At 35.8% G+C, this 14,965-nt stretch overlaps 1 protein-coding gene across 1 annotated transcript; it reads right to left on the bottom strand.

The window, feature by feature from the left end:
- On the bottom strand, positions 1-1,721 carry EAF01_009687 (uncharacterized protein; the record flags this gene model as incomplete). Its single annotated transcript, XM_038917943.1, has 5 exons — positions 1-221; positions 354-565; positions 618-1,155; positions 1,213-1,315; positions 1,371-1,721. The coding sequence occupies 5 exons, from the start codon at positions 1,719-1,721 to the stop codon at positions 1-3; spliced, it is 1,425 nt and encodes a 474-aa protein (XP_038766752.1).
- Positions 1,722-14,965: the final 13,244 nt, after the last annotated feature.

Raw genomic sequence — 14,965 nt, 5'->3', positions numbered from 1 at the left:
TCAACCCCTCAAAGAAGGAATTTTGAATCCACCCCAGTTCAAACGCGAAAATGCACCCTCAACATCATATTTCTCCCTAATAGTTATTATCTTCTCCACATTTTCCGCTGGCATTGTAGAGAATGGATTTTGCCATCCTCCAGCATCACCCATATAGATGAAATCCGTTTCTTCACTCGAGACATTATTCGCAATAGCAAAGTTATGGATTTCTCCTATGACTTTTTGAATCTATGTTGTCATGCGGAGATCATCTTGTGCTAAATCCTAGCCGGTACTCATTTGCTACCCATTTTGATGTTAGTATCTCTTTAGATGAATAGGTAGTTTTATTGAAAAGAGGAGTAACTTACAAATAGCGGATTCAGTATCATCCCTTCCCCATACATTGCCAATACCATTGGTCTTCGCGACAGTGTTGGCACTTTTAGGATCAAGGTTTGTGACGAAAGTTGGGTAGAAACTAACAACATCTTTAACATCCTCGACTGCAGCCTTCCACATTTGCCACATTTGATAGAGAACCGTTCCATTTGGTTTCATAGAATGAACCGTAAATTCGACTCTGGATTTATATTAGCAGTGATCATTTCATGAAGAGAATGTATGAAACTTACCGGAACATTTGAAGAGGGGAATCGAGTTTTGCTGCCCAAGTAGCCATTGAAGAAACATTATTTATAGATTTTACTACCGGGACCGCTGAAAAGTTTGCGAATCTAGATGGCGGACTTTCGGTTCCAGCTTGAACACCTAGAAGAGATGTAGACATAGCTCCTGTTGTCGTATTGTATGTAGTAGTAATAACTGCTCTAGCTGCAATTGAAGGATCGTTATTGGAAGCTAAATCACATGTAGCGTGAAGGAAAGCTTCGATTCCACTTTCGTCGAATACTTGGATCGTAGTGCTGACGAGAGGAATATCGAATGTGTTGAGTGTGAACTTGGTGACGATACCGAAATTATTGGCACCACCTTTTAATGCCCAGAAGAGGTCGGGGTTGCAATCTGCAGATGTTTTGACTTGAGTACTATTTCCAAGAACAACACCATAGTTCACAACTTTGTCCATTGCGTATCCATACTTGTTGTTGAAGTAATGAACACCACCAATAAGAGTAAGACCAGGAACACCAATGGTTTTAAGACGACCACCTATGACAATTCGACCATAAGGTTCGAGATAAGCGTAGACATCATATCATCTATTACCTGGATCAACATCCACAGCGGTATTATCGGCAGAAATTTGAAGGTCATTCAAACCAGCAAGAGCTACCATCACACCACCGTTTAAATTATTGCCTCCAGGGAACTATAAAGAAGGTCAACGAAAGGCTACTAACTTCAAATGTTTACTAAGAACTTACATTCATATGACCTCCACCACGAATAGCAAATTGAGCATCACAAGTAGTGATGATTCCTACTCCAGCTGCCGCTTGATCGGCATCGATAGGGCTGAAGATACAAGCCGGATCCGCATTAGTTCTGATATCCCATGCCTCAAGATTGTAGTGTGTGTAGTTTGAGGTACTTGGAAAGTAGAGGTGCTCCGGATAAGTAGTTGATAGTTGAGAGCATGCACATACTGAAGCTTCCGAATAGGTAAAAGTTCCATAATCGGTCGTTATAGTTGTACCTGCAAGGGAGGTTGAAACATTAGAAGCTGCATAAACAGCTCCTACGAAAGTAGATCCTGCGAGTAGCAAGGAAAACATGATGGAATTAGAGAAACTCGTTTAAAGAAAGCGATAGATAGACTAAAAGATAAAGTAGAAAGCTGTTGTCATAATTGAGGGAGCCGAATAGAAGTTTCTTAAATATTTCCTTCTAAAGACATGCATATCTCTTTCCATTACAAATTTTCTATCTTATATTACCCAGAACCACTTCTGAGACTAGGAATTATGGCTATGCACTAGAATGGCATGATGATTTTCCCAGAACTTCTACTCAAATTGCTCAGATGCGAATACACTCGCATTCTCGCATTCTCATATTGAGGCGCATCACTTTCAACTTAGCAAATAAAAAGAATAACAAACCATCAATCTCAATTGATGAACAAAATAAAGAGAACAACCCCCAGAAAACGGACCATAATAGACTAATAGATATGCATCGCATTCGGACTGACGCATGGAAGATCACTAGTCAGGGGAACATCGGAGGATTCGCACATTGGGGTATGGTCCGAGCTGACCGTCCTTTGACGTTGACGTCGGATCATCTAAGAAATATCTGGGGATAACTACCATCCAGCCACCTTAAAGTTTCTATATTAGATGTGTCAGTTTGATTGTAACTTTATAATCAATTTGATATAACGTGGGGGATTTATTAGTAATGCCACAAGGAAATGATAGATGGCCAGACCAGATCAGATTATGCATAGTCTACCGAGTAGTTGAACTTTTGATATAATTATAACATCAAGAATAGAAGAAAACATTCGATCATGTATAATTCAATAAACCCTACGGTCGTGTTAGTTGTGACACTTCTCGATGTAGTGCTAAGTCATAACTTTGTATCGGGTTGAGAAGCATACTTTCATTTGCTTCATTCCAGACGATACCCCATGATTTCCTATCCTTTTTTTGATTTTCTTTCGATGTGCCTTGTGATATAGAAAGATCACTATGATCTGATAGCATATAATAGTACACTCTAATATGATCATCATACTACAACCCTACTACCCAGGCAGTGACGGATAGTCCACATCTAGATCATCATGACACGGAAACCCAATGCTAAGTGTACCAAAATACCAAGGACATGGTAAGGTTATCAAGCCGAATACCCAAAGAAGTACAGTAAGGAGTGGCTCGGTAAGTGGATGTACAAGTAGATGTACAAGGCAGTATACTCAAGTTTACCTCTTCATCCCTATCATTGTTATAGCTTTCGACTTCAGGTTATCTGATCTTCGAATAAGGCTAAAGTAGGAGATCTTGGCCATGAACCTTATTTGAAAGATCTACTCGGTATATTATAAGGGGTGGATAAATTCTCGCTCTACCACAAGTCCACAACCGAATGTCTATACGATAGAAATGATGGTATTGACAAGGCTTAAGAAAGTGATCAGACAAAAGTAAAACTTGATTTCTCTCCTTTTATCAGGTGTGGCTAAAAATCTTGTCTATTACCACAATACAACACCCCATTTCAGCACTTGAGGGGTTCTGCTGTAGAACTCAAGGTTTATTAGTGTATGCAGTATACAACTTCATCTACGGACGACACTTTATTTTGGACTCCTGAAACCTTGATTCCGCAAATCATACATTTACATAAACATAATTATTAGACTTCCGAATTCACTTCTTCTCAGCAAATCCAATATACCTGACTGCAGTTCGACAATTAGCAGCTTCATTATCTTATTTCTTCAAACTTCGAATACGGTCCAGAATATCGGGAACTCTGTCCGTAACATTGAGAGCCACAATCTAGGTGATTGTTGGACGACAGTCCAGACTATCGAAAACTTTCGTTGTCTTCTTCTAATATTCAAAACTCTCAAGCTTCAAGCCTCAAAACTTTGACATAATCTCTGACAAAGTAGTCATCTGATCGCATACCCCAGGTTCTATCCAACTCCTGATTTCCAATATGAAATTTATCAAGTACTAAAGCGAAGCATTACATATTAAGCCAGACAATATAGCCGACCGAACCCATAACATCATCGATAACTTACCACGGGGCAATACAAACAGAAAAAAGCACCACGGAATTAAATGAAGCATGAAAGAAGGTGATTCGAATATTCACTCACTCCCCCTCGGATACTCTTCATTCCAAGTTCCAACCCCCTATACTCAAGCGAACGAAACCATGTATAACTTACTCACTCCGTTAAAAATCCCACAACATCCTCATCAACCATCCTAGAAGTATTAATCATCAATCATTATCATCATCATTCAAGTAGACAACAAAAAAGCCATTCCATTGCCATCCCAATCCCCAAACTCCAAATCTTGATATCCTCAGAATCCAATCTTGACCCTAAACCACATCCCAAATCTCATTCCCAATCATATACACCGTACGATCGATCAATCATCAAACCTCCCCTAAATATCCCATCTCAAATCTCAAATCCACATATCACAATTATAAATATCTCTATATAAACATATTCCAACAATCTGATTATTAAACTTCCTCTATCCTTCTCCTTCACCTCCCAAAAAGAACTCAAGAAACAGAAACAGTCACCACAATCAAATAATCCCGCACACTAAGGTTCGCGTTACAAATTACAAACACCGTATTACAACTCCCAAGCCACGATCGTTAACGGCGTTGTTGTCCCCACTATATGTATATGTATTTTCTCATATAAACATGCATGTGCATATATGTTATACATCTGAGGTATATCTCCATCTGAATCTCTATCCCCCACTCCATCTCCTCCTTCCCAACCCCGGATAATAATAATAAAACAAGAGAGAAGAGAAATAAAACAAGAAAAAAGAAAAGAAAAGATTCATGCCCCCTCGTTCCCTTACCCCATAACAAGCTATCACTATATCTATCACTATCATTATCACTAATATCATCAGTATTAGTATAACTATCATTAACTCTAATAAACTCATTCTAATAGGGTTCAAATATTGTATATAACTGGTCCTGCGGGTGTTATCGTTATTCTTGCGAGAATTGTGATTGTGATGAGAAGGATGGATGTTGAAGTTGATGTCGGTTTTGATTTCAATTTTCTCGATGTTCCTGATTCTTTTTTTCTTGGTTTTTTCTGTCCTGTTCTTCCTATACTGTTTTGTTGCTTGTGTTGATTGTAAGGATGGTGAGGATGCTAATGATGTTGCTAATGGTATGATATCATAAGTCAACTACTCTACTTTCTAACCATCTCTTTTTTGAACCATCTTTTATTACTAAAATTAACAAAAAAAAACTTTTTTATTTATAAATAAATTTTATTGGAAATTTGTATATATATAATTCAGATTATTTTAAGCTTATTCTGAAGATTTCAGGTTTTTAGGATTTTTTTGAATGAAGATCTAAAGCTTCAAAATATCGATTTTTTAATTCATATAAGAATTATATATAAATTTTACTTCTTTTTAAAAAAAATCTTTAATAACTTTCAAATAAAAATTATTAAATACAAGATTGAAAAAAATTAGAAAAACTTCGAATGATAAATATTTATAAAATACTTGTGAATTTGAAATTATAGAGATTATTTTTCTCTATTTAAATTATATCTTTATAGTTATTAATTTTTTATTATTTTTTATTAAACTCTCTATATAAATTCAAGCTCAACACCTTCAAAAAAGTAATTAGTTTCTTTTTATCAATTATAATTCAAAAGTTATTAAAGATTCAAAATAAGTTTCAAATTTATATATAATTTCTATATAAATTAAAAAATCGATATTTTGAAGCTTTAGATCTTGGTACGCTAATACTAGCGCACCAGAGTACCGAGGTACATATAAATAGCTTCTACATAGCATAATAAGAACTTCGTCCTTCTTTCACATTAAAACTGTAACCGATATCCCTACATCGTGCACGCTGTTACGAACGACGCAACATAGGCACGGGACTGGGGCACTAAGTCACGTGGTTGGCTCAGTCTGCCTCAGCGGGATAGACACTGAGCCATGAAAGTATAAACAAACCAGTACTGAGCCATATTGATCACACTAAGTAAGAAGGTCTATATAAGGGAATGGGTTTCATTACAATATAGAGCTTCGTACTTAAGAACAATTATTAGTTTCATTACTAAAGTTACAAGAATTATAATCAATTATAATCTTATTGAATTCCTACTTAAAGTTTAATCTAAATTACTTCAAGAGAACTCTAAACATTTCCACATAACCTTAGAGGCAGCTTCTGTAACACACGCCCCTATATCGTGTACACTTTTATTTCTTTTAAAAAAGATATTCTAAATTCAATATATAATCAATCAATTATTGAATTTTATTAATAATTATAAATAATATATCATATTACTATTTATTTCTTATTAAGTAATTAAAATATAAAAATAATTATTATATATAATATAATTTCAATATTAAAATTATTAATATAAAAATATTATATATTATTTATTTATTAATAGGAATAACGAAATTGATTTTTTTAATTTTTTTATATAAATTTGAATATATTTTAATATAAAGAATTGAAAAATTAAGTTTTTATATTGTAAATTTGATATTATATCAATATATTATTCTAAGTTTTTATAAATAATCTTTTTTAAAATAAAAATTAATTATAAAATCAAGTATTTTATAATAATTTTTAATTTGTTTTAATTATGTAATATTATTAATAAATTAATTTTAATTAGAAAACTAAAAAAACTATATTTTATTAAATATATATATATAATCAATTATTAAAAGAATTATAAAAATTAAATATTAGGATTATATAATTAATAATAAAATAATTCTAAAAAAGATTTTTCTTTTAAATTTATTAAAAATAAAACTAATTTAAGTATTAATAAAAAACAGAATATATTATAATATTGAATTATAATTATATTTAATCTGTAAAATTATTAGGAATATTATAAAATTTAAGGACTTTTTTTAAAAAAATAAATTCTTTTAAATATGGATTTATAATATTTTTTTTAAAAAAAACTAATAAACTTATTCATCAAGAACTTAGAATATATTATTTCATTTATTATTTTTTCATTTTATATATTAATTTATAATATAATAAGTTATAATTTTTAATTATTTATTATTTTTATATAATTTTATTATTATTATATTATAGATTTTCTAATTAAAATTCAAATAATAATTTCAGATTCTTAAAATCTATAAAGAAATATTTTAAATTTTTTTAAAAAGAATTTTTAAATTCTTTTTATTCTTTTGAATATTATATATATTTTTGAAATTGTATTTAAAACTTAATTTTTCATATTTTTCAAAATTTCAAACTTTTTTTCAATAATAATAATATAAATCAATTCGAAAAACTTATTTTTAATAATATAGATTCATTCTAATATAAATTTTTATTAAATTATTAATATCTTAAAATATTATTTTTTAAATCAATTAATATTCTATTTAATATTTCAAATTCATTAAAAACTGATTATTATATTTCATTAATCTTCAATTTGTTTTTTGTAAATTTTGATATTATTATAAATAGTTTTGGATTTATAATCAATTTTTAATTCAATAAATTAAAGCGTGCAAGATACAGGGTCGTGCACGATGCAGGAATATCGGTTACCAGATCTCCACTCAGAAAAATCCTAAAAACCTGAAATTCTCGAAATAAACTTAAAATAATCTGAATTATATATATCTAAATTTTCAATAAATCGTATTTTATTTTGAAAAAGATATTAATAAACTAAAAAAGCAATTTTTGATATGAATAAATGACTTAAAAGAGAGATGGTTAGAAAGTAGAATAGTTGTAATACTTTGTCTTAAAAGAACTATAAAAACAGGGTACAATTTATTCTTAGAATCTATAACTACAGAAGCAAAAGTAAAGCATTCTACAAGCGCATTTATATATTAGCTATATATATAATCGTACATATATATAAACGCATACATGAGCAATCGCAATTACAATTGAGTCCGATCCGTAACAATAGTTGATTTATTTATTTATACTATACATCACGATCTCAAATATCTCAAATATTTCATCAATCCTCTCCTTTCCCTCTTCCTCTCCCTCTCCCTCTCCCCAAACCCCCACTCAAACTCATATCATCCTCTTCCAAATAAATCAAAATCAAAATTAAAATCAAAACCAAAACCCTCAAACAAACAACTACAACTTACAACTCATAAGTCAGCACTAGAAATGAATTAATTATATAATTTTGAGGATAATTATACATTTTTATATCATAAGACTTCTTAAATGTAACAAAATATCATACCAATGTTACAGGAGCTGCTTCTAGGATTATGTGGAAGTGTTTAGAGTTCTCTTAAAATGGTTTAGATTAAACTTTAAATAGGAATTCAATAAGGTTATAATTGATTACAATTCTTGTAATTATAATAATGAAACTAATAATTGTTTTTGAATACAAAGTTCTACATTATAATGAAACTCATTCTTTATATAGATCTTTATACTAAAATCAATCAACAAATTGATTAACAAGTTGATTAATAAGTTGATTAGCTTTTAATTATATAACACTTATCTTGTGATTCCTATTGTCCTATCTTGTCCTTTTATTTTGAGCTTAATCCCTTAGGACATTATTAATCCTAATGAAGCCTTTTTACTTATTGTATTCTGTTTTTCCTAGAACCTACTATCCTGGGAACTATGTTCTAGATTTCTAGGGTATTTTATAATTAATATTATATATATGCCTGAGGTGTTTGTTGAATGCCTTGTATCCCCCGATATACTACAACTGAATCACTAAGGCCTATAATACTATTATAGCCTATAAGTCAGTGATTCTACAGCCTGTTACTAATCCGTTGTAACAATCAAGCTTAATGTGGTTTATTAATGATTTATAATGGATTCGAATAATCAAGAAGCTTGTATACTCTTTATTATCGAAGCTATTTAGAAAAACAAAAAACTAAGTATTTAAAAGATTATTAAAATATATAATATCTTACAAACAATATTACAGTATAAAATAAACAGTTATACCTTTTATATAGAATATCAATATAAATCTTATAATCTTTTGGAATTAGAAAAGGATATTATTATCAAATATATACTTAATATAGATTCGAAAGATTTTCTATTTAAACTCAAAAATGTAAAAGATATAGCAAATTATATTCTCGAATTGAAGGGTATAAAAAGTACTAAAAAGCTTTAAATATATTGATTTGCAAAGTATTGAATCGAATTAAAGATATATATTAATTGTTGGAAGTTGTGGCACGTGCTCTAAGCTACTGTGCATATATCACTTCCACTTCGTAGTTAGATTTTACCTTAGTACAATTAATCTACATAGTCAATAATACATGCATTCCACTGGCCTGCTCCTTTATTGTGAACAGGTTATGAGCCCGGTAGCTCTGCAGTAAGACTAAGGCCGAAAGCTCTTTGAATAGCTTACGTTGCCAAAGGAGAGGTTGACGACGAGAAGCTCCTACGCAACGCGACGTCAACATACGAGGTGCGCACAGCAAACAGATTGCTGAGCAGCGACAGCGAAGTAACCACTTACATCGCGCCTTTTCCTCAAGTAAGAAAACTACGAGTTATTACTGAAAAGACCATTCATTCCAGCTTAACGCTGAAGAGCATCACCTGCTACATAGTGTTCGATATCACTTCAAAAATCATTATCTACAAATCAAAATTCACTATTCTTAATTACCCCCGCCTTGAAGAGAATTTCTCCCTTCAAACACTAGTACATCCCAATCGGGACAGCGCAGTCTTAAACAGTTCCTCTTCCACTCTTTCATTCCACCATCAATCACGCCTAGGTCATCGACGCAAGCTTTCTACTTGCAGAACCTTCAAAATGAACGAAGACACTGGATCCAAGGATTACTCCAAGCGCATCCCTCCTCTCACTCAAGAGAATCACGAACGCTGGACTCGTCAAATAAGAATTCAACTTCGAGGAAAAGGTTGGTTCTATACATGCGAAAAGACATTGCATGAATATGCACGGATTGCAGCAGCCGACAACTTAATCCAGGATTTCGAAGAACTTCAAGTCTCCAGCGGCAGCGGCAGTACCACTACAAAGATTCGACTCAATATCGACAAAAAGGCCACCTTTCTTAAGGACGACGCTAGTGCATTATCTTACATCTGTCGCTCATTATCTGACGATGATGAGGCTTTAGTGGACGAATATGATACAGCAAAGAAACTTTGGGATTATCTAGCCGTCAAATACTCCAGAATCGATGATATCGCAGCAGACGAGTACCTCCTCAAGATCAAGACCTTCTCTTTCGACGATACCCCTGATATGACTATTATAGGTGCATGGGATAAGCTCAAGGATCTTCGACGAAAGCTCTTATCTGCGGATGCTTCAGCCGGTGCTTTGTGTACAGATAAATCACTCTTTCAAAGCCTGACCTTGTCTCTCCCTGATGAGTACAAAGTCATCATTGATATGATCCGTGTCGTCAGTTCTACTCTAAGCATTGACGATAAGATCAAGCATCTACAGGTCAAAGAGGCAGAGATCCAGACCTCTGGAGACTCGGCACACCTTGCAAAAGGAAAGAAATATGTCCCACCTCATCGCCAGCGTAAGGCTAGCACAAGCTCGGAGACCGACACATCCATCATCACTTGCGAACTCTGCGACAAACCTGGCCACTCAGTCCTAAAATGCTTCCAGCTCCGTCGCGCCAAGCGTCTCTTGAAATCCGATTCAAAGCACAAACAGAAGAGAAGACAATCCACCTCTCCAGTGCGAAAAGACAAAAAACGCAGGGAGAACAAGGCTCATATCGCCGAATCAAGCTCCGATGCTACTGAAAGTGTCGTCGATAGTGAGTCTGATTCTGAGCATTGTCATCTCACCAAAGAAAGTATTAGTAAGGCATCCCCATCGCAATGGTACGCTGATACCGGCGCCACTTCACACATGTCTGACCAACGTTCTCTATTCAGAAGTCTAATTCGTACTCCGCGACGAAGGATAACGGTTGGTGGGGGAGCTATGTACTCGGATGAGCGAGGAACAGTGGACATGGTGTGCAAGGATGGAACAAGGACATCATTAGCTGGTGTGCTATATGTACCTGGATTGGGGGTCAACCTGCTCTCAGCCAAGAGAATTTGTGAGGCAGGACTCAAGGGTACATTCAGTCTCAAGAAGATGTATTTCACACCAGAAAACGATAAGAATAATAAGATCATCAAAGCAACAATGAAAGATGGGATGTATATCATCTCGCATGTGAAACCAGGATACGAAGATTCTGCATTCTTTGCGCTCTCTGCAGAGATCATTGATGGTACAAAAGGGGAAGTCGAAGAATTAACCATGACGGAGAAGGAAAGATACCTTATCTGGCATAGACGCTTCAATCATCTCGGCCCTGACAAAATCAGGAATCTGCACAAAGTCACTACACTCCAGAGACCGATCAAGGTCCCTTCAACTCTTGATGTCTGTGAAGTGTGCGCTCTCACAAAGATGACTAACAGAATCCCAAGTCAACTAAGTGCACGAAAATCCAAAAGGCTAGAATTGATCCATTTCGATGTTGCTGGCCCTTTCCCAAGGACCATTCGAGGGCACAGATACTTTCTCCTTATTATCGATAGCGCCACAAGGGTAAATTGGGTCATCCTATTGAAACAGAAGAGCGATGCAATACCCTTACTGAAAGCCTGGAAGCAAGAAATTGAACTTGCTACAGGAGTAGCTGTAATTGCTGCCAGAACCGACAATGCACCAGAGCTTCTTCAAGCCGTCCGGGAATGGAAGACTGGTGTGCGATCAGAGGTTACAGTGGTTGTATCGTCTCACCAAAATGGTCCAGCTGAACGCAATATACGCACCGCAGAAACCGACATGAGAGCAATGTTGAAAGAAGCTCATTTACCATTAGAATTTTGGGACGAAGCTGTCGAGCACGACGTATACATTCGAAACCGCACTAGTATTGGCCCAGATGCAAATGGAATCGATCGAAGCCCACTCGAAGCATTTACAGGCACATTACCAGATATCGATACATGCAAGGTCTGGGGGAGTCGATGTTACGCCTATATCAACCCCAAAACCATCCCAAAAGGACAAAGGCATGATAAACTTCGCGACACAGCAAGGGTTGGGATATTCCTGGGATACTCAAAAGACACCACCAAGCATATAAAGGTTTATTCACCAGAGCTAGGTTATACTTACCGCTCTTATCGTGTTACAATCGACGAAAGCTACAAAGGAGGGGATCTGGATCTCAAACTCAGAAACTGTGTAGCTGGATCACAAGGTACCAAGAATATAGAACCTGATCGCAGGCCTCGCGGCAGACCTAAGAATGTCCCTGAATCATCGTCTATTCCAGTCGATCCACCAATATCACCAAATGAAATAATCACAGACTCGATAGAGGTGCGCTTGCCAATACCAAAACGAACAAAGACTGAAATACCACGCTTTGATGAAGATGAATATGGAAATATCCGACAAGTGGCTGATGATTTAACAAGACCGGCAGGGGAAAACAACAAAGAAAGTGATGTTACTTTACCTGATATAACTTCACCACCTGATCATACACCACCGAAGTCAAGGGCACCTGAGGATATAACTTTACCACTTGATCATACACCATCGAATTCGAGTACATTACCTGAGAGTGTATTACCTGATATTGCACTACCTAATGAAACTTTACCACCTACTGCATCTACATCTGCATCTACTTCCACACCACCTTTGAGATACAATCTTAGGAAGAGAAAGAGAAGCGATGACGACGATATAGAAGAACAGAGAGACTCCAAAATCATTCGGGCCTTACTTGCTTCCTTAAATAAGCCAGGATCAGAATCAATTGAGCACGCCATGATTGCCATTCCAAATATTCATCAATTCGAACAGGAGACGAATAATGAAATTGCTTCGAAGATCTTGACTATTTTAGCAGATGCACCAGCAGAAGCTGAGACCGCTCTACCAGCAACGGAAATACTCGGGATCAAGATACCGAATACATATAAAGAAGCAATGGCAGACAAAAAGCACGCGAAAGACTGGCAAGCTGCAATTCAAGAAGAAGTAGACTCATTGGTCAAGAATGGCACTTGGGAAGAGTTCATTTTACCACAAGGGAGCAATCTAGTTTCAACGAAATGGGTATTTGTTGTTAAGACGAAGGATAATAAGGTAGAGCGATTCAAGGCCAGATTAGTGGCTAGAGGGTTCAGCCAAGTTTTAGGTAAAGATTACAACGAAACCTTCGCCCCCACTGTTCGACTCGATACTCTTCGCCTTTTCCTTGCAATTGTTGCAAGAGAGGACCTCGAGTGTTCCCATTTCGATATCAAAAATGCGTTCACCGAATCACACTTGAAAGAAGAAATCTATTTAGCACCCCCTCAAGGTGTTCATGTTCGTCGCGGCCGCGTTCTACATGCACTTCGGAGTCTTTATGGGCTAAAGCAAGCTGGTAGAGATTGGAGCCTTCTTCTGAAAGGAGAGTTAACCAAGATGGGTTTCGTACAAAGCCTTGCGGATCCGTGTTTATACACCAATCACCCGCGCCAGCTAATTCTCCTAGTGTATGTAGATGATATTGTTACTGCTGCTGCACAAAAACGAGATATTCAATGGTTTTATCACAACCTTTCTGCTCGATTCAACACCAAAGACCTGGGGGAGATTAGTAAGATCTTAGGAGTGCGCATCATTCGTAACAGATCAGAGAGAGTGTTAACTATGGATCAAGAAGAGTATCTGGATGCAATGCTTACCCGATTCGGGATCTCCCATGGTCAACACACTCCAAGGAAGATACCAATCTCGGATTACAACCAACTACGACCAACGCTCCCAGACGACGAGCTCACTGATGTAAACGAATACCAGCAAGCAATCGGCAGTACGATCCACCCTATGGTTTACACTAGACCGGACATCGCATTCGGTCTCGGGAGATTAGCACAAGCTATGTCTAACCCTGCCAAACATCACAGCGTTGCACTCAAAAACCTTATGAGATATTTGAGGTCAACTATTAAACAGAAACTACGTTTTGGGCCTGGGGGAGTTCAATCAGATATTTGCAAAGAATATGACCTCCTACAACGCACCATCAAAGTATACACCGACGCAGACTGGGCAAGCGATAGAACCGATCGAAAAAGCATCTCTGGTGGGGTAGTAATGTTCTATGGTGGACCAATCTCATGGGCAAGCAAGAAGCAGACATCTGTAGCTACATCTAGTACAGAAGCTGAGTACATTTCCATGGCGATGTTCACCAAACAAGGGCAATGGGTAGCCCAACTCTTGAGGGACTTAGAGCGACCACAGTATATCGGGAGCAACAGCGGAGTTCAAATGCTCGGAGACAACCAAGGAGCGCTAGCGTTAACCAAGAACCCACATCTACACGAGCGATCAAAGCATATTGACATATGTCACCACTTCATTCGAGATCTCACAGAAAAACATCTAGTCAATACCAGCTATGTCAATACAAGTGATATGGCTGCAGATGGATTAACAAAACCATGCGCAAGGGTGATATTTGAGAGATTCAAGAACATGCTGGGGTTTCAAAGAGAGTAAGCTCTTTGGGAGAGTATTGGAAGTTGTGGTATGTGCTCCAAAATCGACTAAATCGACCAAATTGACCAAATCGACCAAAATCACTGAATCCACCCATTTCACCTATTTCATCAGATTCATTGGATTCATCTTACGTCGAATTTATCAAAAAAAAAAAAAAAAAAAAAAAAAAAAATTAATGATTTCAAGAAAATCACGTGGAATAACAGATAAGCTTAAGGTCTGTTCGCATACGATCGGATTTTGATGGTCTACCATATTAAAACAGTAACCCTACGATCAAGGAATAACGAATTTCGAAGCAATCAGTTATTGGGCGTATAAAAGGAATTTTAAAGAAACTAACTACTGAAGCTGAGAGAGTAAGCTCTCTGGGGGAGTGTTGGAAGTTGTGGCACGTGCTCTAAGCTACTGTGCATATATCACTTCCACTTCGTAGTTAGATTTTACCTTAGTACAATTAATCTACATAGTCAATAATACATGCATTCCACTGGCCTGCTCCTTTATTGTGAACATTAATCATATTTATAACTTTCAAAAAGCTTTTTATAAAGATTCTAAACTTATTAAAGAGTGATTTCGATTGATTACAAATATACAAGCGAAATACAATATTTTGAATAGCGATTTCTATAATTTCGATAAAACAGGCTTTATGATAAGGATTGTATA

The sequence above is a fragment of the Botrytis porri genome (genome assembly GCF_014898465.1).
Source record: "Botrytis porri strain MUCL 3234 chromosome Unknown BPOR_014, whole genome shotgun sequence".
Lineage (NCBI taxonomy): Eukaryota > Fungi > Ascomycota > Leotiomycetes > Helotiales > Sclerotiniaceae > Botrytis > Botrytis porri.
Note: the sequence above shows the minus strand (reverse complement) of the source record. Positions and strands in the feature narration are given on the sequence as shown.